This window comes from Enhydra lutris, unplaced genomic scaffold (assembly GCF_002288905.1).
Source record: "Enhydra lutris kenyoni isolate GAN:26980312 unplaced genomic scaffold, ASM228890v2 scaffoldscaffold83, whole genome shotgun sequence".
In the NCBI taxonomy this organism is placed as follows: Eukaryota; Metazoa; Chordata; class Mammalia; order Carnivora; family Mustelidae; genus Enhydra; species Enhydra lutris.
The window spans coordinates 5,093,015-5,116,698 of record NW_019154167.1 but is presented as its reverse complement, the minus strand read 5'-3'; the positions used below and the strand labels follow the sequence as shown (position 1 = coordinate 5,116,698).

At 44.8% G+C, this 23,684-nt stretch overlaps 1 protein-coding gene across 1 annotated transcript; it reads right to left on the bottom strand.

The window, feature by feature from the left end:
• Window positions 1-1,241: 1,241 nt before the first annotated feature.
• Window positions 1,242-23,144, bottom strand: LOC111161302 (glycine receptor alpha 4). The gene is made up of 9 exons (XM_022524890.1): window positions 23,074-23,144; window positions 17,475-17,612; window positions 17,132-17,198; window positions 16,264-16,487; window positions 16,043-16,125; window positions 14,363-14,503; window positions 11,115-11,329; window positions 7,325-7,474; window positions 1,242-1,532 (listed from the first exon to the last, which is right to left on the bottom strand). Exons 1-9 carry the CDS (start codon window positions 23,142-23,144, stop codon window positions 1,242-1,244), a joined length of 1,380 nt encoding a protein of 459 aa, XP_022380598.1.
• Window positions 23,145-23,684: the final 540 nt, after the last annotated feature.

Below are 23,684 nucleotides of genomic sequence, written 5' to 3'. Positions count from 1 at the left end.
CAACTGACTGCCACTGACTGTGGAATGAGAAGGGAAACAAGAGAAGGGTTAAGAAATAACTCCGACTTATGACCCTTTAACTTCTACAATTACTACCCTGAGGTTGGCCAAGCCAATGTTTGTCCAGGATAGGGGTCCTCTATATGTCTAGTTCCTTTCTAGGAATGTTGAAGCCCACTTTATCCTGGACAAGGTTGAATGGCACTATTATATGCTTACTAAAAGAGGTTAAAGAGCAAGTTAACAATGAGGGGCCCTGTGGAATAAAGAGACTTTGGCGAAAATGAAAAAAAACAAAAACAAAAACAAATGAAGGCCCAGCCAACAAAAGATTTTCTGAGGATAGTTTCTATATTTTACTCCTCCTGGGTCCTACTACCTTGGATCTTACTTTTCTTGAAAGTTTTCTAACATTGTTGAGAGGTTTCTTAAAAAGTAAGCATTTTTCTCTTTTTACATTCCCCAGCAGCCAAACACACTTTGCCACCATACTAGTTAGGGAATAAAACAAATATTTCTGAGACTCTAAGTTCAGATGGATCTGGAAGAGTAGCTTTTTTGAGAGTCCAAGATTCCTGCCCCCATTCTGACAGTGTTGAGCATCCTATGAGATCTGAAGACTTCTCTGTTCAGTCATATAGCAATGCCCTACCTCAGTGCAGCTTATGGCTATTCCAACCTTGCTGAGAGGTGGGAAACATGTCACTTTGCCTTCTTCCCACAGTCAAGGAAAAGTGACTGGGTCACACAGGGCAGAACTTGTGGATGGGAAAAACCTCCCTATTTGAGTCTGTGGTAGGAGGGATAGGGGGCAGAGTAAAGCCAGGCTCTGGGTTGGGGGGGGCATGGCAGGGCAAAGAATGGTGCAGGTTAAGATAACAAATGCCAGAATATAGTAGCAATGGTCTAAATATTCTCCACTGGAGAATTGGAAAACAGAGAGTCTCCAGCAAGAGAAGAAAGTCATCCTTGTCCCAGGAACATGGCCAAATCTTATTCTCATGAGAAATGGGATAACATGGAGAAAAATTGGATTAGAACAGAGAAGCCATCTTTCTAAGTACAGCCACCACTGGCACCATGCAGTGTAGACCCACATAGCTTTGGGACTGGCCACTCAGGTTCTGAGTGGGAGATCAGAAATGAATTTTCTAAGCCCCTGATGGAATCTAATGGAGGGGGGAGGCCCACCCAGGAGGAAGCAGGAAGTCAAGAGCTGGACTCTCTAGCTCTCACCCTATTCACAGTGCCTGGTGAATATCTTCTGACCGTAGCAATTTATAGACAACCCAGTAGAAGATGTTGAAGATGAGGAAAGTGAAGGGGAAGACAGCTCGAGAGATGGTGTCAATCCTTTTGGCCTGGTCCACATAGAGTCTCCGTGTGGTTTCTCCTTCCCTTAGAAAAGGGGCTGGAGGTTGGGGGTTATAAATGCCAGAACTTTCCCCTGGACCTCCATCCCTTGCCTGCAAACAGTGGCCCAGGTCATAGCCACGGAAATAGAAGCGACTTTCTCGGATGATATCTTCCTCCTGAAATTACATGGGAAAAAAGAGCATTTGAGGTTACAGCTTTATCTAAGGATGGAGACCAGGCCACACACATATATCTCATAGGTGATGCTATGCAGACTGGTGGCTGGGTACACAGACCCACTGCATGCTTTTTTATAGCCATAGAACTATTCATTTGAGGGATGTATACTAAGCAGCTATACATGGTGCATATGGCATATATTATGATTCTATTTGCAGATAAGCCCCAAGCTGCCTTTTTAAAAATGTATAACATCATTTACAGCCATCTAAAGCTCAGTGAAGTGCCAACCCACTGTGAGAAGGATATCTCAATGTAAAGTTATCTCTGGTAGTCAACAGAATAAACAGAACAATAAAACTTTTAGAATGCACAGCTAAGATATTTAGACTTGGTGAACTTGACCTTAATGACTTTCAAAAGCTACAGAATTAATTCTCCTTGTATAGGGTATCTTTTTTTTTTTAAGATTTTATTTATTTATTTGAGAGAGAGAGTATGAGAAGGGGGCGGGTCAGAGGGAGAAGCAGACTCCCTGCCAAGCAGGGAGCCCGATGCGGGACTCGATCCCAGGACTCCAGGATCATGACCTGAGCCGAAGGCAGTCGCTTAACCAACTGAGCCACCCAGGCGCCCTATAGGGTATCTTTTAAAAATTGTTTATCTCAACTCAAGGCTGAAAATTATAGAAGTTTTAAGTAACCTAGTGGGTCATCCAAATTAGGGTAAAGCTGATAAATCTGTTGCAAATTTATGTGCTTCTCTGTAAACCAGCAGATTTTGACAAAGGTATCAGTACATCTAGGGTAACATTTATTACCCAATACACATTCCCTTTATGTAAAATATATGCATTATGATGAACACATTCACACTGGGGAAGTTAATTTTATATCAGCATTAAAAAATGTAGCAGACTACACAAAGTTCATTTACTTAATATTCAACTGACAACCTTAAGTAGCTACAACAGCTGGAGAGCTAGAAAGTAAGAACAGGAAGACAGAGACAGAGATAGAAATAGAGGGAGAGGGAGATATAGAGAGAAACAAAGAGAGAAAAAAAGGACCAAAGTGCCTGAGTGATCAATAGAGAGAGCTTTCTTCATATGAGAGCCCTTCAGCCCCCAACTCAGAGCCTATTTACTCTTAATTTATATACAACTCAGACATGCCTAATTTTGTCTATTTCTAAAGCACACATTGCCATCAGAATTGATGGCTCACAGCCTGGAAATTAGATATAAGACAGATAAGTACATACCAGAACCTAAAAATACTTCATTCAAAGATGGTTAACATTTTTTAAAGTGTTGATGTTTATAGGAGTAAAAACTTCAGCTATCTAAGAAATCACCTGAAGTGAAACACCCCCTTGTTGGATGATACCAACTACCTTCTTGGTTTGCCCAGGACTGAGGTCTTCCTGAGACTCAGGATATTCAGTGCTAAAATAGAATGGTATCCATGTATATTGAATAGATATGCCATAGATACACATAAAATGTGGATAAAGTAGGTTTTACACACATTGTGCAGTTAGAAGGACATCATAGGGTCTTTATAATGGGACCTCTGCAACTATGGTAACACACTGAAAAGTGACTTTGTAGGTGAGATAATTGGTGTTGGTGGGTCCCAGTAGCCCTTGATTATTACATCACCAGAAGGTTGAGCCTGTCATTGGGCATCAGGGGGCAGGCAAGATCAGGCCACAGATTCAGCAACAGACCCCATTTCTTTCTCTCCTTCCTGTGGGCTCATAGGACAAACCTGGGAAAGTGTGTTGGTCTTGTTCACCGCCATGTCCCCAGCACAGTGCCTGGCATCTAGTAGGCACCCAGTAGATATCAGTTGAATGAATGAATGGACTGATGAGCCTCATGCTTCAGTATATAGGACAGGGAATGGCTTTGTTCACATGAAGCCAGCATCCTTTCAGGGTTTCAAACTAAAGAGTCTACTCAGAAGAGAGTCTTACTCAGTTACAAAGTGCTCAGCAGGAAAAACGATCACTCCTTGCCCCACCCCTGTACAATGGCTTGATGCCCATCAGCCTCTAGAAAAAGTGGCACTTTTGGCATAGGAACGAATCTAAGTCAGCCAACCAGAGAGCTTTGCTACCCTATCTTTAATTTTGCCAGTCTCTGTGGAGACAGTTGTATGTGTGTAGGCCAGAGGCAATTCACTACTGTGGCTGTGCTTTGACCCTGAGTTCTAGTGGGGCAGCCTTAGCTCTCTGCTTAAAATTACTTCCGTAATCTGTCACCAGATGCCTTGGATCACCTCACCTGTTTTTTTTTTTCTAGGGAGCTTGCTTCTCCCTCTCCCTTTGCCATACCCCTGCTTGTGTTTTCTCTCTGTCAAATAAATAAATAAATATTTTTCTAAAAAAATGAGGGAGTAAATAAAATGATTTCCTCTTTTGTTTTCCATTTCAGGGTCCCTCACACCCCCAGTTCCCCACTGCTTATCCTGATCTCCTCAGCCCCTCAGCTAGAAGATGAGAGTGTGGAATATATTTGTTTGCAGAAGGCTCTGAAAGAGAAAGTTGAATCCAACTGCTGTTTCTGTTTCTATAGATTTAATTACTTTTCCTTTTCTCCAATCATAGTAAATCTAAAGGGAATTATTTAGAAATATTTCCCAGGCTGAAAACAAGCTGTCTCACATGGGAGAAAAAATGTGATCACTAGAGTAAGCTGCCATTGGCTCTTTTTGGTTTTAACATATTGTGCCATTTGCAGTTGGGGGAACAAAGACAAGTGGCCTGAAATCCAAGGGTGGGGGTCCTGGATATGAGTATTATCTATTTAAGCCAAATTCTGAAGAGAGAGAGAGAGAGAGAGAGAGAGAGAGAGAGTGTGTGTGTGTGTGTGTGTGTGTGTGTGTGTGTGTGTGTGTGTGTTGGGAAGAGACAATGGAGGCTTAAATGCAACTTTGTAACTTCCATGGCTGTTGGAATAGAATATTTTTGTTATAGCTATCTATAGGGGAGGAGGACTGGGGAACTAGAGAGTAAAGATAGTCCAAAACCAAGTTGGGGAAGGAATGAATGTACAGTGGGAAGTTGGATGTGGAGATGGGAAAGAGTGATAGCTATTCAGTGATACATATTGAAATGAATGAAAAGAAGAGAGTGAAGAATGGGGATGCTGGGGGATGGAGAGAGGCAAGCAGGGTTCTGGGACCAAACCCCTGAGAGAACCCAGCAGTGTTTTGAAATTTCTTCCATTTCTCTTATCCTGTTGATAATGGCAAGGCTTCCTCTCTGCCCAGCTTGAAAGAGAGCCCTCTCCAATGAGCCTGCTAAGATTGGTGGAATGGGTAATGTGGCTGCTATGTGCAGAGCCCAGTGCTAGGGCCTGAACGAGACCCCCTCCCTGTGAAGCATATAGGCTAGCTAGGAAGACAAAGCAGAAATATATGAAAAGAAATTAAACTACTTAAGACAATGACATGGAAGGAAACCAAGCAGTAGAGATGGGTCATTGAGGAGAGATTAGAGAAGAACCCGATTAAACCTGGAACTGGGTGAATAGCTGGCTGGTTCCTAAAATATTCCTAACTTGCTCTTGGCTAAGGGCTTTCTGAAAATCATATGGATGCTCTCCCCTTTCCTAAGAGGGCTTTTCTCAGACCAAAGACTTGCTTTTTCAGCTAGAATGGCAGGGCCCAGAGAGAGGTTCTAGAAATAGATGAACTCTGCATTAACTTTTCTAGGTTGCTCAGTGACCTCCAGGATTCCTGCTCCGGTTCCGCTGGGATGGAAATGGCTTAAAGAAACTCGAAAAGTGACATGTGCTAATGGCACAAGTTTTGATTTTCAGGTTGTATTTACATTAATAATAAGCCCAGCCCATTTTTTGCCAGGATCCGGGGGTCTAAGCAGGGCCCAGGCCGCTATTACAACTTTGTAATAATTGAGCACTTGTTATGTCAGACTCCATTATGATATCAGGATCAACTTATTTATATATGGCCAGGAGGAGATGAGCTGTAGGCAGCTGGGAGTCAGAGAGGTGCAGGGAAGGGGCGGGACTAGTGTCAACCTGGAGTATCTCTACAGTATCCGCAGCAGGCTGCTGTTGCTAGAACACCCACACAGGCAATGTAGCTGGCAAAGGGACAGTGGAGACTGGTTGGCAGCCTGCTCTTCTTTTTCGAGGTAGGCATTGAGAAGGCATCAAGGTCAAAACCCCTATCAAGATTTTGGCACCTGCATGCGGGTTTAACACAGCTAAAGAGGGTGTGGAGAGTTAGACCTGAAAAGGGAGCATTCTCTTTTCTTTCCCTTCTGTCAAGTCTGTATATATATTCTTTAACCCTTAGCGTGAGATAAGAAAGGCTTTAAAATGCTCTTGAAGGAGTCCTACTCAAGGAGATGCAGTTGTGGATCAACCCACTAGAGGGCGTGTTTCACAGAGCCTGACTAAAGTCCAGGCAAGAATTGATACATTCCAACAAACCAATAGATGAGACAGGAGACCTGCTCTCAGCAGAAAGGGATCTTAGCCAGGGACATGAGTTCCCAGAGGTAGTTTTAAAGATATTTTCAGTGTGGACATATGGTTGGGACACCCTAGGAGCAGCTGAGGTAGGAGGTAAGGAAGAGAGAAAAATCTTAGTGCTAGAGTGGCCCCAACAGGCTGGAGCCCGGGGGGTCAGATCATCATTTTCTCTACCCCCCAGAGGTCATAGTGCATCTCCTCTGGCTTGGGAGCTTCCAGATTGGGCAGAAAACAAGGAGTCACAGCTCAAGGTAGACCAGACCTGTGTCTGATGATTAAGGGGCCCGTATGTAGCTCAGCAAAAGCTTTTGACTTTGCTTATAACTGGGCACTTGCTTCTAGGAGAGTGTGGCCCAAGCACCTGTTGTCATGACAATGTACATAACACCCACTGTCTGGGTAATGGGGAGGGGCAAATTGCCTGTTGTTCAGGGCATCAAGCTCTCTATTTCCCCAGGTGATCATTCTACTGTAGAAGAAATGGGGTTAACAAACAAGAGTGAGGGAGAACAACTTACATCCAACAACTCTGATACATCCAATTCTGATGCACCCAGTGAAGAACAGGGCAAAGAAATCCAACAGCCAGAAGAGGCACGTAGTGGTTTTTTAATTCCAGCTTAGCTCTGGGAATCCTCATATAATGCTCTCCTAGAAAGGCCCCCGTGCTTGACTCTTGAATTCTTTTTTTTTTTTTTTTGACTCTTGAATTCTTAACCACCAGTCAATGTATGGCAACCTGGGGTATCTCCCTCTTGGGTGAGGGGAGAGCCAGGAGCAACCATTACTAATTCTCAAAATAATCTCATATTTTGAGATTATTACTAACTTGATAAGGTTCTAATATGAGCTAATCTTTTTTTTTCAGTGCTTACTATGTACTAGGCACTGTGCCCATGCTCTCTCTTTTTTAATGTTTATTTATTTATTTTTATGTAATCTCTACACCCAACATGGGGCTCAAACTCATGACCCTGAAATAAAGAGTCACATACTCTTCTGACTGAGCCAGCCAGGGCCCATATGTGTCCATGCTCTTAATCACTTTATTAGACTGCCCTACAGGGATTACTGTCCCATTGGACAGATAAAAAAAAGGAATCAAAGAGGTTAAAGCACTTAGTTTATCTGTGACCCATCTAGGACTAGAATCCAGGGTTCCTGATTGCTTTTTTAGTCCTTGTAGCCATATGTGGAGTCTTGGTTTGTGGGAGGAGGAGTAGGGAGGAAGGAGTACAAAAGAGAAAGGAAGGGGACCCCCCCCCTAGTTATATTTACCATGTTTTGGCACCTCTGCCTTCTTCGGAGTCGTATGAATTCCTTATGCTGACGAGATACAAAATTGACAGCAGCATACTCCAGTAGTGCAGCGAACACGAAGAGCAGGCACACAGCCATCCAGATGTCGATTGCCTTCACATAGGACACCTGTAACATCCACCAACAGAGCAATCAACCTTCTTGGAGCCCTTCCATTGCCTATCCAGTGGTTCACCAGCCCATACCAACAGCCTGCTATTCTTCAGTTTTATCCTTAATTTCTTCTGGTGTTCAAAGAAGCTTTCCAGGATATGTCCCATTGCCTGAAGGCCCATATCAAAGAGATTGGGCTACCCATTAACCTTCACCTCTCTGCACTCTCCACCCTTCACTTCCATCTGCCTTTTCTTCCTATACTTCTTTTTCTTTCTTTCTTTCTTTCTTCTTTTTGTACTTCTGTTCCTGCTTCTGCTTATTATTCTTTTCATTCTTTCCTTCTGTTTCTCTTCTTTCAATAAATAACAATGAACATGAACACGAACACTGCATTCTTTTGCTTTCTGTTTTTTCCTCGGGTCCTCACAGCTCTGATGGAAATTGGGCAGGGTTTGTTATTCCCATGTGAAACATGTGAGGACACTTGAAGCCTAAAGAGGAAAAGTCTTAGCCAAGATTACCCAGTGAGGAAGTGGCACTAGGATTTGGGGGTTCTGGGCTTTTAATTTAGTGGCATTGCCATTTACCTAGGCTGCAGTCTCAATATCAGACTAGGAATTCCTTCCTTTCCCTCCTCCACTCCCATTGTTCTCTTGACTGTGATTTTTCCTGCTGATCTTTATGAGAGTCCCTGCTGAATAACTGAATTCAGTGGCCCAAGGAAATGCCACCCAATCCCTGGCTATGGACACTTCTCTAATTTCAAGGCACCGTTGTCATCTACCTATCTGGTTCTTAGGGCTCTCCTCCCACTACCTGCCTTGGAAGCCTTTAAGTACTTTTCTCTCCCATTTCCCTCTTGAAGATTGAACTCTTACCTCTCCTAGAATGGGGTTTCAGCTGGATGGGCCTGGAAGGGTTATAGAATTTAGGTTTATGTACTTCACCTCCTCAACCAGATGGACTCCCTACATAGTTTTCAGCTGCTGAGCCCACCTCATAGGGCTCCCCAGTAGGAGTAGGTTTCATGACAGACAACCTCTTTCACCAGCTACGTTGGACGGTGAGGGTGCTACAGTCTACAGGTAAGGAGCTGGTCTCACTGGATAACCCTTCCACCTTAGTGGTTCTTAACCTGCAATGCCCCCACCCCCACCCCACCTCCTCACCTAAGTGGCATTTAGCAATGTTTAGAAACATTTTTGATTGCTCAATTTTGGGAAGGGTTACTACTGGCATCTCGTGGGTGAAGGGCAGGGATGCTGCTAAATATCCTACAATGCACAGGACTCCCCCCACACACACACAACAATTATAAGGTCTAAAATGACAGTAGTACTAAAGTTGAGAAAACCTGCTCTATCTCTTTTAAGGCAATTCCATTAAGATAATAGTGGTGGGTTACTAGGCACCCCTGATTAAGTATCCTTGGTGTTTCCACTTTGCCACCTATTAAGAAGGCAACCTATTTCATTCACCATCTCCCAGTCTCACTGTGTTCCCAGGGATGTCGAGTAAGTACTATGAAAATCCATATTGAGGTAATGACAAGGAAGGTCCACAAAGGGCTTTGGACCATCAAAAGAAAAGGACACCTTAAGCTACAGAAATAAAATCTTATTAATAACGAGTGTGTCAATAATGGAGTTGTATGGGAAGTGAAATTTCTGTGCCTTTCAGAAGCCCCTGAATTTGTTCCATCTCCTTCCTTATAGCTCCTACTAAATCTAATGTACAAACTCAAGGGAGCAGAAGCTCCCTGACTTACTCAGTCCCTTGCTTTGTAGGCTGGCCAATGAGTCTATTTAGTTTGGGGTGAGTGCCTACATATTTTGCTTATTGACCAATGAGGCCACAAAAAGGTCATCAAAATCTGATGAGAAGGCACCAAATACTGCAAACAAACAATCCTCCAACAGAGTCCATTTTTTTTTCCAAATGATGAAACTAAGTGATTCCTAGGAGCAGACAGATTGTGCTTGCTCACAGGAGGGGACTGGAAAAGGAAGTTCTCTTGGCAAGAATAAGGCACTAATTGCAACCACCCTGGGTTAGAGAAGAATCTCCTTGCATGGCAGCTGCAGTAAACAAGGCACATTTCTAAGATCTGAACTACTTTTCTGCCTCTAGTCTTCTTACAAGGCTACTACCATAACACGACCATCACAACCCCACCTGGCCCTTTGGTCCTTGCCTAAGCCCCATCTGTCTTTCAGAGCCTCTTCAATACTCCTCTCCATTTAGGAAACATTTATGGGAAATACTTTCAGACAACTTCCTCTGAGACACCTGATCCTAATTTGAGCTTTGTCATCGTTTATCACTAGAGGCCTTTGGATTACCTCAAAAGTTTTCCAGCAACTGAAAAATAATTGGGAACATCAACAGCTGTCCTAGGTCCACTACTCCATTCTTTTCACCAAAACAACTAACAATTATAACAATATTGAACACTTACTGAGTGGTTATTAGGTGCCAAACATTGTTATCTATGTTAATACATTATCTTATTTATTTCTTGCAGTAACCCTATTGAAGAGATAATATTCCCATGTCATAGGTAAAAAGACTGAGAGGATGAGGAATTTACTTAAGATTGCCGTTGGTAAATGATGAGGCTGGGACCTAAACCAAAGCCTGCCTGACTCCAATCTCCTACTCTTTACCACTACATCAACCCCATGGCAAATTTGTAAATTCACCTTGGATGCCCTGATTACCCCGTTTAAGTCCCCTGTAAATATATTTTTAGTAATAAGCACTGGGAGCTGGGATATCACAGAGCCTGGTTCCTATCAAGTCAAAATGAGAGGGCACAGGTTCACAGTAAGATCCACAAGGAACTATGTTGCTTTTGGTTCCCATTATTTCTCCATGGCCTAGAACATTGCCTGGTGCATAGTATATGCTCAATAAATATTTATTGAATGGATGAATCAGCTTACTCCCTGATTTCTCACAGCCTTGCTGACTATAAGGACATTGAGATGACTTCTAAATTCCCTACATGAAAACACAAAGCAGGGAGAACCTGGGCCCAGTCTCATAAGCACAAATCTGTGTAATCAAAGCATCACTAGGCCACAGACATTCAAAATCCACTGACTTTAACTGCCATTTACTACCTCAAAATTTCCTCACCCAAAAGAATGACATTGTCTCTTGAGGTTTTTGTAATAGTGTCCAGCTTCTGACGTAGTAAGAGACTGATGTTGGTTTAAAATTCATATATATATAATTTTTCTTTTCTTATGGAATAGGACATCGAAAAGGTCGTTCTACCTCTCTGGGCTATATTCACCTCATCTGTGCCACGAGGGAGTAGGACTTTATACTTGCTATGGTTCTTTGATTTTGGACATGCTAGTATTTCCTGATCAAAGTCAGAGTAAGTCAGATACTTACTCATTCTTACATCTCTTACATCTCTATTCATTCCTTAGCCAGACAACACCCACAACCCCAGCTTCCACATCTTTAGCAATATCATTAGCAGTACGTTGTAGGGCAAGAGAAAATTTTGGCCCCCTGTTCTTGCTCAATGGCTCTCATCTACCTTAAATCTAAGGCAAATAGAGAGCAGAAGAGAACAGGGGATGAAGGGGAAATGGGGAGCTCTATGGTAAGCAAGTTCCCTTGCATTTCTCTTCACCTTAGGCAAAGAGGCCCGGGAGCCAGAGCTCTGAGTTGTCATGGTGAGCACAGTGGTGATGCCTAGGCCCACATGGGCAGGGGCGGCATCCATGTTGATCCAGAAGGAGACCCAGGACAGGATGACGATGAGTAGGCTGGGGATGTACATCTGAATCAGATAGTAGCCCATCTGCCGCTCCAGGTGAAACTTTACCTCAATGCAGGTGAATTTTCCTGCAAAGAAAGAGGTGAGGTATCAGGCCTCAGGTCCCCAGCCTGGAGCTGAGCCTAAGGGGCAGGACTAGGGCATCCCTATCTATATAGGCCAGCCTCTGTGCACCTCAAGTGGGCAAATAAATGAGCCTTTCAAAATGGCCCCAGGGAGAACCAGATGTGTGTTCTGAGGAGTTTCTCAGAGCAGCCATCAGGCTTGTCCTTTTGCTCTAAGCACTAATTTCCAGCAGAGGGCCTTCCACCTGACCACACAGCAGGAGGATTAAGAACAGAAGGGTTCCAGAGCCAGACTGCCTGGGTTTGAATACCGAATCTTCCACTGACTAACTGTGTGACCTCAGGCAAAACACCCAAGCTGTTTGAGCTTCAGTTTCCTTGTCTGTAAAACAGAGTAACAACAATATCAATTCCATCATTGTGGGAATTAAATTAAATGATGTATCTGGGGTGTTGAGCATATAATTTTTCTTTGGTATTTGGTACTATCATCATTATTAACAAAGCAATGAGTTTAGACTCTGCCCAAATCTCAGCAGCCTTGCTTGAGCTTGCTCGTACACCAGAAGCTCTCTAACAACAAGGATTCACTGAAATAAACACTGCCTGTGTCTCAAGCAAGCGATAAGAGCTGGATAGGAAATATCTGGAAATAGTGTCCAACGGAGACCAACTCTGGGCAGTGGGCAGCGGGTGCCCAGAGAACATAGGCGACAGCATTCTATCCCACCAACAAAAAGTGCATTGGTCCAAAGCACATGTACCAGTCCTCTGCCTACTCTGCCAGGCATCTTTATTTTTCCCAGCTTCCCATGCCCTCAGGCTAAGAAAACCTAGCTCAGAGCTTCTCCGCACCATAGAGGTTTAGGATAACCAAAGCAAAAAGCAGAGGATGTGTATGTTGCTATTTTATTTTGGACTAGACTTGCTCTTATCAAACCTGATTCCTCAAAGCTAGTAATTTAATCAATGATTGGTTTATGGCTTTGACATACTGTGTGATGCTGTGATCTCCTACTGTTCCTGAGTCCACCTCACCCCAGGCTTCTTGTTATGACATAGCTTTGCTAGGTGTCCATATTTTCTTTCCTTCCTTCCTTCCTTCATTTTATCTATCTATCTGTCTATCTATGTATCTAGCTAGCTAGCTATCATTTTTGGTAGTGGTGGTTTTATTTTTAATTACAAAATTATTGCTTGTTTAGTACAGGAAAAAAGTGAGAAGTAGAGAAAAATAATAATATTTATGAGCTCATATTTATCAAACCCCTACTAAGTGCCCTGACTTTATATAGTTTATCTCATTTAAATTCCATAGCAACTATTTGGGGGCAGGTAAAATTTTTTTTTAAAGATTTATTTATTTGACAGACAGAGATCACAAGTAGGCAGAGAGGCAGGCAGAGAGAGAGGGAGAGGAGAAAGCAGGCTCCCTACCGAGCAGAGAGCCCAATGTAGGGCTTGATCCCAGGACTCTGGGATCACGATCTGAGCCAAAGGCGGAGGCTTTAACCCACTGAGCCACCCAGGCACCCCAGTAAAATTATTATTTCCCATTTTACATATAAGGATACTGAGGCTCAAAGAAATTAAGTTATGTTTCTCAAGGACACCCAACTAGTAGATAGTGGGGCCATAATTCAATCTCAGCTCTGACTCCAAAGATCTTAGTTTTGTCCATTGTATCACTCTACTTTAGAAACATTTAGTGCTATTTCCTCCCAGGGTTTTTAAACACATGCTTTTGGTTTGTTTCTTTTACCACAATATAATGATTCTGTGTATACAACTTTGAATCTTAACCTTTTCCACTTGTACTTTCCATGTTGATATAAGCAACTTGCAGTCATCCTTTTTAACATCTGGATAATATTCTACCAAGCAGATGCACTGTGTAATTTATTTAACCTCTGTCCTATTGGTCATATTTAGAAGAGTACCAACTTTTTGCTAGTGTAAGCACTGACCCAGTGATATTTTGGAATATTTCCTTTTAATAAATCCCAAGGGGTGGGATTCCTGGATCAACATGTAAGGAAAAAAAATAGCTTTTACAGTTTCTCAAAGTATGCCCCCTGGACCATCAGCAACAGAATCCTCAGGGTGCTTGTTCAAATGCAGATTTCTGGGCATCACTCCAAGTGCACATAATCAGAATCTCTGAGAGGCAGAACCCAGGAATCAACATTTTTACATGCTCCCCACAGAAATGTACACCAGAGTTTGAAAACCATTGACCTATATACAAATTGCCAGTTTTCTCCCCAGTAAAGGTTCTATCAATTTCCACTCCCAACAGCATTATCTAAATTCAATGACCTGTTCCTCTCCATATGTTGCACATCCTACATATACAAACACACATATTAATGGGGTGGCACCCAAAACATGTCAGCACACCAAGAAGGTATCCAGGATCTCTCCCCTTTAGCTTCTGGCCTCTATCTCAGGGTCATAGCACTTTGTATCCAAATTGCCAGGGGAACTGAGGAAAAAGTAACTCTTCGGGAAGCTGTGGGGAGCAGATGCTCAGGCTGGAAAGGCAACTTTTCTCCACATTTCACAGCTGGGAAAACAAGCCAGTTCAAGAGTTGGGCAATGGTGGCTGTGGTATGAAGTGTGGATGGTAAGCCTTCCAGTGCCCTAAAGTCTATTGCTTTCTGGTTCAGCACAGCCATTGGCTACTCCCAGATGTAGATTCCCCACCTTACACACAAAGTTGGCCGCAGGACAGGTGAGACACTCCTGCCACTCACTGGCATAGGCCCATCTCCTCTGCAGCATGTGATAGGGACAAAAGGGCATTGGAGTTAGATCTGGATTTGAAGTCTAAGCCAGCTATTTTCTAGGTGCGTAACTTGGACAGTTTATTTAAAATGGGGCTGATAATTCCTACCATAATGAGATAAGGCATATGAAACACTTAGCACATCTGACACAGATTGGACTTTCAGTAGAAGCTGGCTGCCTTGCCCCCTTCCCTCCCATCTGGAGGCCCTTCTGTGGCTCACACTAAGTAAAGATCCTGGTTTTTACCTGTGTTGTAGTGCTTGGTACAGTAGCCTAGATCCTTTTCATCTCGCAAGATAAACTGGGGCAGAGTCAGCCCCTCAGCCACTTGGACAGCAGGAGCATCTTCCAGCCACTCAAACACGAGGTCATTCATGGTGTAGCCAACTAAAAGTGACAGAGATGGCAGAGGGCTGCAGAATTTGGTGCTGGGTGGGGGTAGGGAGAGAGTTAGAACTAGCAGGAAAGAGCAGATGAGGAGGTAAGGCCTGGGTTTTTGGAGCTTCGTGTTCATCTTGGAAAGGGAAGCCTTTCTAAAGGGGGTACTTGGTCAATTGTCTCATAGGCCCATCCTCACTAGGTAAATCAGAAAGATTCCAGACTCCTCTTCTACCTAGTTCTCAAGCTTTAGAGAGGCACAGAGAGAAATTTTTCTGGCAGACCTAGAAAACAGGTCAAAAGCATTGGAATGATGTCAAGGAACACAGCTGAGAACCTCCTGCCATATCTCAAACCAACGGGAGTAAGCATGTGTACTGGCCACATGTCTTGAGCTGAGCCAGCCTCAGAGCTAGGGCTTCTGCCACCTCATCCCAGAGAGGAAAGAGCTATTTATACCCTGTCAGTCATGCATGGGACAATGTGCACACCACAGATTCCTAGCCAGGGCCCTGAACTGGGGCAGATTGAGAGTTAACATCTGAACATGACAAGTTGCTCACAGATACTTTGCAGTTTGTGAAAGCTCCTGCCATATATGTGACCATATTCACACATGTCAAGTAGAAATGGGAGAAGAAACACTGAGGCTCACAGATGTGCAATGTCAGGCCTTGACTCAAAGTAGCTATGTGACTTTGGGTAAGTCATTTCCTTTCCTCTAAAATGCTCCAACTACTTTTCAGGATTGTTGTGAGGGGGCAATAAGAACCTGGATATGAAAGTGGTTTATGAACTCTAAAGAGCTAGCCACATAGGACACATTCTACCCATCATTGTTATTATATGCTGGAAACAGCCTGACAAAACTTCTTCTCTGAGGATTAAGCTGGTGTGTATTGATCTCAGAGTCTCACCTTGCCCAGGAGACGGCAAAGGAGTGCACATAGCTGATGGTCCAGTCTTGTTGTCCATTAACTGTTCTGCATTTAGAGCAGCCCCTATAAGCTGGCTTCCCTGTCACAGAGTAGCCCTTGGCTGACCTTGCCACCCTGGATGCTGTGCTAGACTTAGAACCATCTTCTCCAAATTCTCTACAGAAGTTATCTGTGTTTATGCGGAATCAGGGTTCAAGAGTACCCCTCTGCCAACTCTGGCATTTTTATAGGTATCTTGAATGTCTTAACTCAGGGGGAGTAAAAGTAGAATTACCTCAGGCACTGTGAGAGGAATATCTTGGGGCAGACGAGGTGTCCTTCAAATGCCCACCCCCCATAACCAACCCAGGCACATTTGAATGTAAAGCTGGTGCCGTCCCATTCCCCAGTACTGTGGAATAACCAAACCAGTAAATAGTGTGAGGATGAAAAAAACACACTGGATTGTGTGTTAGTGAGTCCTGGCTCCTAGTCTCATCCTTGCCAACAGCTGACCATGTGTGAGTAAGTCCCTACTCTGGGTTGCCCTTTTCTCATTTGGAATATCATGGAATGGGGTTAACTACCTGGTAATCCAGCCCTTGCTCTGAGACTCTCTATAGACACTTACAGCTCTCCAGCTGCATGGTGCATGTCTGGATGTCCATGGGGAAGTTCTTGAGGTCCATTGGGCAAGACAAAATGAGGGTCAGCCTGCCAGGGACAGTAGAAAAGAAGTGATGTCAATTTTCTGGGGCCTGGAACAGCACAGGGGACCCTCTTCCCACCCCTCATCCTCCATTTGGCTTTCTCCCCTTGACCCAAACTCTCCTGGCTGTACACCAGGTGTACCTGATGCTGTAGAGCACATTCCCATTCTTGAAGATGCGTAGTAACTTATTGTCTGTGGTCACCTCATGGAAGCTGGCCCCTTTCTCATTGGCAAAGAATAGGTCTGGCTTCCAGATAGAATCCAGCATAGAGGGATCAAGGTCCAAAGAGTCATCAGGATATTCTTGGTAGGCTAGGCGCGGATCATTCCACTGCTGCCGCAAGAAGACATTCACCCGATAGTCCTGAGAGGGTGCACAGATGGGCCCATCAGAGGCAATGCTATTCCAGGGGCCCAGCAAGCCTACATGGGCAGGAGAGCCGTGAGGAGGAAATGCTGGGAGTACATCTCAGGGGCAGTGGGCATTTTGCACTGAAGAAGGAGCCTGCTTTGGGCTGATATAGCAAAGATGGGAAGGAAAAAAACATTTATTAATCACTTACTATGAGCTGGGTGTTCTGCTAAGTGCGCTTACTTTATATGTATTATCTCATTTAAATCTCATGCCAACACTGTGAGGAGGGTGCTGTTATGATCCCTACTTTATAGATGAGGAAACAGAAACAATGATATATTTAAATAACCTGTCACATAGCTATTAGATGGTAGAGTCAAGATTTGAACACAGGTCTGTCTGATTCCAAAGTCTGTGCTCTGTACCAAGCTACCTCCCATGCTTGACCATCTGTTTCTTAGGCTAGTTTGCCTTTGGCCACTGAAACCCCAGTCTGGGGAAAGATATCTCCCAGTGACCAACTTCAGACATCCCATGGCTTTAGCCATGACCACAAAACAGGGAGAGGACAGCAGAGGGAGGAAAGGCTCGATAACTAGTGGGCTTCTCTCATTCAAGCTAGAATGGAAGCAGGGAACAGAGATACTCCTTACCATAGTAGTCTCAGTGACAGAGCCAAAACTGTTGATGAAGATGTTGCAAGTCACGTTCACAGGTGGGCTTAGGGGTGGCAAAACACAGCCATATTGGCAGGGCATTCCAGGACGCTGAGAGCAGTTTCCAGGACTCCCTCCCTGAGCTTGAGGCCAGGGCACTGCTAGAAGGCAGTGCCTGTTGCATAGACCCATAAGCAATAGGGAGGGGAAACTCCTTCTGAATTGAAACAGTTAGCTCAGTACTTCCAGCCTCCTGTCCTTGGGGTAGGCAATAGTGGCTGGGATGGCAGTATGTTCCCAAAAGGGGTGGCGGAAGGAACGGTTTTTGTAGGATGAATGCTCCTTACCTTTAAAATTGGGTCGAATTCTAGCATCATATCCAGATGTTCGCCCCATAAGCTTGTCCAGAAAATCAGAGTGGGACATGGGCTGAGGTCCCTTGGTCCCAGATTTGACTTCCTCTTTTGCCAAGGCCACTCTGGACAGGTAAGATAAAGAAGTCTGAAGCCAGTTGTATTCTACATTTATCACAGACCCTTTTCTTTCCCGTCCCCACATACCTCTGGCTGTTCTCCCCATCAGGCAGGAAGATAGGAGAAGATGGGTCTCTGGGTACCCATTTACAAAACAAGGAAAACAGAAACAGCCATAAGCCAACACTGCAGGTCAGTAGTTAGTCCTAAAAATGTGCTTTCACATATATGAGATCTTTTTTATCATCACAATTCTCAGTGTGATGAGTGCAAAGACAGATGAGAAAAGTGACTTGCGGGATTATAAATTGGAACAGCCACTCTAGAAAATAGTATGGAGTTTCCTCAAAAAACTAAAACTAGAACTACCATATAATCCAGTAATCCCACTTCTAGGAATATATCCAAGGAAAATTAAAACACTAATTCTTTTTTTTTTAAAGATTTCATTTATTTAATTGACAGATAGGTAGAACACAAGTAGGCAGAGAGGCAGGCAGAGGGAGAGGGAGAAACAGGCTCTCCACTGAGCAGGGAACCCGATGCGGGACTCGATCCCAGAACCCTGGGATCATGACCCGAGCCGAAGGCAGCCGCTCAACCGACTGAGCCACCCAGGCGCCCTAAAACACTAATTCAAAAAGATATATGCACCCCCATGCTTATCGCAGCATTATTTACAATAGCCAAGATAAGGAAACAATTCAAGTGTACTTTAATGGATAAATGGATAAAGAAAATGTGATATAATATAGACATACATACATACACACATACATACACACAATGGAATACTATTCAGCCATGAAAAGAAGGAAATCCTGCCATTTGCAACAACATGGACATTGAAAGCATTATACTGTGTGCAGTAAGTCACACAAAGACAAATATTGTGTGATCTCATTTATATGTGGAATCTAATAAACAAACCAAAAGAGGAGTGACCTAGTCAAAGTCTCAAGGCTGGTGAGTGACAGGATCAGGGCTCAAACCCAAGGGGCTGAGGCCTCATCCAGTATTCTCTTTCTAAAGGTGCCTTAAAAGCACTCAAAGAAGAATTACAATTCCCTACAAATAATGTGGCTGTAGCAGTGTTGTGATTTAACCAAGGATGGTAAGGACTCAAGGGCAATCAGTATCTCTGAGAGTTGGTTTCCATTGCTTGGCCTTCATGCTGAACTGCTCAGGAACTGGGGACCCAGCTTCTAGAGAGGGAGGTTTGGCTTCCGGTGTTTGCTCCAGCAGGAAACTATATTTTATTTTTGTACCATTCATAAAAATGAACTTGAAGTGGGCTATATTAACACATAATGTATTATTTGTTTCAGAGGTACAGGTCTGTGATTCATCAGTCTTACACAATTCACAGCACTCACCATAGCACATACCTTCCCCAGTGTCCATCACCTAGCCATCCCATCCCTCCCACTCCCCTCCACTCCAGCAACCCTCAGTTTGTTTCCTGAGATTAAGAGTCTCTTCTGGAGACATGAACAGACATTTCTGCAAAAAAGACATCCAAATGGCCAACAGACACATGAAAAAGTGCTCAACATCACCCAGCATCGGGAAAATACAAATCAAAACCACAGTGAGATACCACCTCACACCAGTCAGAATGGCTAAAATTAACAAATCAGGAAATGACATGCTGGTGAGGATGCGGAGAAAGGGGAATCCTCCTCCACTGTTGGTAGGAATGCAAGCTGGTGCAACCACTCTGGAAAACAGCATGGAGGTTCCTCAAAAAGTTGAAAATAGAGCTACCTTACGACCCAGGAATTGCACTACTGGGTATTTACCCTAAAGATACAAACGTAGTGATCCGAAGGTGCATGTGCACCCGAATGTTTATAGCAGCAATGTCCACAATAGCCAAACTATGGAAAGAGCCTAGATGTCCATCAACAGACGAATGGATAAAGAATATGTGGTATATATACCACATCTTATATTGTGTGTACACCACACACACACACACACACACACACACACACACACACACACAATGGAATACTATGCAGCCATTAAAAAAAAAACACGAAATCTTGCCATTTGCAACGATGTGGATGGAACTAGAGGGTATTATGCTAAGTGAAATAAGTCAATCAGAGAAAGACAATTATCATATGATCTCTCTGATATGAGGAATTTGAGAGGCAGGGCAGAGGGTTGTGGAGGGTAGGGAGGGAAAAAATGACACAAGATAGGACCAGGGAGGGAGACAAACCATAGGAGATTCTTAATCTCAGGAAACAAACTGAGGGTTGCTGGGGGTTGTGGGGTGGAGGGATAGGGTGGTTGGGTTATGGACATTAGGGAAGGTATGTGCTGTGGTGAGTGCTGTGAATTGTGTAAGACTGATGATTCACAGACCTGTAACCCTGAAGCAAATAATACATTATATGTTAATTTAAAAAAAGATTCTCTTCTGGTTTGTCTCCCTCTCTGGTTTTGTCTTGTTTTGTTACTTCCTGTCTTCCCTTATGATCCTCTGCCTTGTTTCTCAAATTCCATATATCAGTGAGATCATATAATTGTCTTTCTCTGATTGACTTATTTCATTTAGCATAATACCCTCTAGTTTTATCCACATCGTTGCAAATGGCAAGATTTCATTTTGATGGTTGCATAATATTCCATTGTATGTATGTATGCGTGTGTATGTGTGTGTATATGTGTGTATATATATATATATATATATATATATATATACACTTCTTCTTTACCCATTCATCTGTCAGTGGACATCTAGGCTTCTTCCATAGTTTGGCTATTGTGGACATTGCTGCTATAAACATTGGGCTGCACGTGCCCCTTCAGTTCACTACATTTGTATCTTTGGGGTAAATTCCCAGTAGTGCAATTGCTGGATTGTAGAGTAGCTCTATTTTCAACTTTTTGAGGAACCTCCATACTGTTTTCCAGAGTGGCTGCACTAGAGGAAACTATGTTTTGAGCTGGACCTCAGTTCATGGTTGGGGCAGCAGCAGGATTGTAAACTCACTTTGACAACAAAGTAGGTGAATAAGCAGGGCTCTAGGAGCATGAGAAGAACTTCCAAGTAGGATGACTACACCAAGAAGGTCAATTTCCATATTTTCCCCCTAACAACTTGATTTTGAGTAAGGGACCAGTGTGCTTTGTCCTAACCTCGAGGCCGGCCCCTTCTCCCCTGACAAGTTTCTTTCTAAGAGCAGCAACACCCCTTCCACATGCTTGCTTATCTGCTTACCAGCCAACAGCTAGACTAGGGACTAGAACCTCAGCCTTGAAGGGCAGGTTGGGGCTCAGGGCTGAGCTCAGGCTGAAATCCTCGCTGGGCCTGGTCCTCCTGCTCCATCCTGCCACCACCATTGTGCTAGCCACCAGAGCTAGCTCCCCCACTGCCACTAGTGTAGCCACACTCTGGGGCAGGGAGGGAGGGTGACTGCTGTCCTTCTGGGTCCAGCTCTCTTTGAGCCAACGGCCCCCTGTTTACATGTTTACATCTATGTACCATCTGAGGCCATATAGATCATATGCACCATGAGCCATTAAATAATAAGAATAACCAAGGCACCATGCTACGCACTTTACTTACCTTACCTTGTTTAGTTCTCACGTCGGTCCTCCCAGATGAGGGTTATTATTATTCCCCTTATATAGATGAAGAGACTGAGGATCAGCAAGTAAAGTGACTTATTTGTGATCATATGGCTAGTAAATGGTAAAGTCAAGATTCTAACCCAGAGCTTTTGACTTCAGAACTAAGTCCATCTACTACAATGCCAGGGTAGTCTGCCAAGGAACCAGAGTGGGAGAAGTTCAGTGGAAGACACATCCTGACCTCCTAGAATTCTGCCTTCTTGAATCCTCTGAACAGGAGGAAGCCCTTACACTGGGAACAGAGGCCACTGTGGCCCCAATTGGGGCTGGCAGAGCAGGTGGCTCAAGCAGGCTCTGAAAATCTAAGGGGGGTGGCAGTGGTGCTAGAGCAGCAGAAGTCTGTGGCTTCACCACAGGGTGTCCTTGCTGGCCAGGTGCTGCTCCTGGCTGCCTGCCACCTGCCTGCTGGGAGGCCACATGGCCCTGTACATAGAGCAACCAGACCCTTGCCACCGTCTTCAGCCCCACGCTAAGGTCACCTCTTCCGGTAGTCCAGCCCCAGGACCCTGTGACAGGCTGTGGGCTCAGCTGTCTTGGGCCCCAACTTCTGTCACAGAATTATTTTCTGGGGCTGCCTTGTCTATGAGCCTGAAAGCAGAGTCCGTGTACAGCCACTTTTTCCTCCCTTTCATTCCTGGAAAGTCCCCAGTACTGGCAGGACATAGGAGGTTCTGGAGCTGAAAAGTCTGGCTCAGGCAAGGCCTTGGGGTGGGGTAGGGGAGAACACTGATTCTGATACTGGGTGCTTGAGTGACCTTGGACAGGTCACTCCGCATCTCTAAGAATCAGTTTCCATATGCACAATGAAGTATTCGAACTCAAGACTTCCTAAGATCCTGCCTTGCTGTATTTGCTCAAGTGGGAATGCTGCCACCAAAGCTTGGGCCTTGAGGCAGTCTCCCCTCCAGGAGGGCCAATGAGCGCCCCCTGCATTCCCCCTTCTGCCTGCATCCTCCTACCAACTCCAGCTGAGCTGCCATTCTACTTTGAGCTACTTTTCGCTCTTAGGAAGTTTGCCACCTCACACATATTGGATCCCTGCCTTCCTCCCAGCCAATGTGTCTGCAAGCAGTGAGGCAGGAGGCGCCTCAGAATCAAGCTGTCTCAGTGTGCTCCTTGAAGTAAGAGAAGGAAGAGGTCTGTTGCAGTGGTACTTGGCCCCTCCACTCTTCTTAGGACCAGGTCAGCCTAAGCCACAGTCATCTTTCCTACTCAACTCACCTGGTCCATCTTGACTGGCTCCTGGTCTCATGAGAAAATGGGGACAAGGAGGGGAACATTTACAGGGAGTCCAAAGCATGTCTTGCTATCATAAACCCAGGAAATGACTGCACTGAGTGCCCCTTCAGGACAGGAAGCAGCCATGTGTGCACTGGCTGGGTGACAGCAGAGGGCCAAGGTTTGCTCAGCCCAGCTTCCTCCTGATATGGTTTAAGGCAAACCCTTGCTACCTGAAGCCTCTTTGGTGGACAGCTGACAGATGTTGATGTCATTTTTAGGAATCTGAGCAGTGTGTGGCCATGATGGTAGGAGATAGGCAAAGAAGGCAAGACAGATGGCCTCTGTTCTGGGGCTCAGCTACCTTACCCCTACCCAGGCCTAGGAAGCTCTCACCCATGCAGAAGGCTTCCCACCAGCTCTGGGGCTTTGGCATTCCTCGTGAAAGGCTCTTGGGTCCTGGTTAGGGGAGGGTGTGTTCTTCTCTGGAGCCCTCTGGATTGTGGGCTTTTTGTAAACATAGAGAAAACTGTGCCAGATGCCCCTGCTGCCCCAGATCAGTGTTTGCATGCACCTCCTTCTCACCCCGACTCAGCTCACCTGAGGAGGACCTGCCCTGGCAGGGTCCAGAGGAGAAGTAAGGAGAGGGTTGCAGGAGCAAGAGTTGTCATTCTGCAGGGACCCTGGAGCCCTTTGTCAGCCTGGCTGCCAAGGTGAGAGGGATATCCCAGCAGGAGGAATGCTGCAGAAAGTACAGATAGAGCCTTCCTCCAACTTGGTCTGCTCACAAGGAGCCCATTGGGCTAGGAGTTGTGCGCTCTCTCTCCTCTTCTGTTCTCTTCTCTCTGCTCTGCCATTACCAGTCAGGGGCCAGAACTATTCCCCTGGAAATGATCCTGACACAGATAACCCTACCGGCTCCTGCTCTGACTCGCCTGGGGTTCCGGAGGCCCTTACCCCGTCTGCCAGGGAGCTGAAGGAGATTCTCTTTGGGCAGCAATCTCCAAACCCTGGAGAGTCTTGGAGGGGAGGAAGGAAGGAGAATGGGAGGAAGATGTTTCCCTCCCTCTCACCTCCCCCTGGATGCACCCTCAGAAAGCAGCAATTTAAAGGCACAGTCGCCGGCAGTGGAGTGGGGTTCAGAGCAGGTCGGGTCCGTGTGCGGGGAGGAGCTTGGGCTGCCTTTGCTGCTGGGAGAGGGCTGGAGGTGT

Bases quoted from the DNA above. Each gene is read 5' to 3' on its own strand.
- LOC111161302 (XM_022524890.1), bottom strand. From the start codon at position 23,144: ATGACAACTCTTGCTCCTGCAACCCTCTCCTTACTTCTCCTCTGGACC. The intron at 16,488-17,131 runs GTAAGGAGTATC...GCACCCTCTCAG, and splicing joins CTGTCACTGAGACTACTATG to GACTATCGGGTGAATGTCTT. The intron at 11,330-14,362 runs GTAAAAACCAGG...CTTTCTTTGCAG, and splicing joins TACCAAGCACTACAACACAG to GAAAATTCACCTGCATTGAG.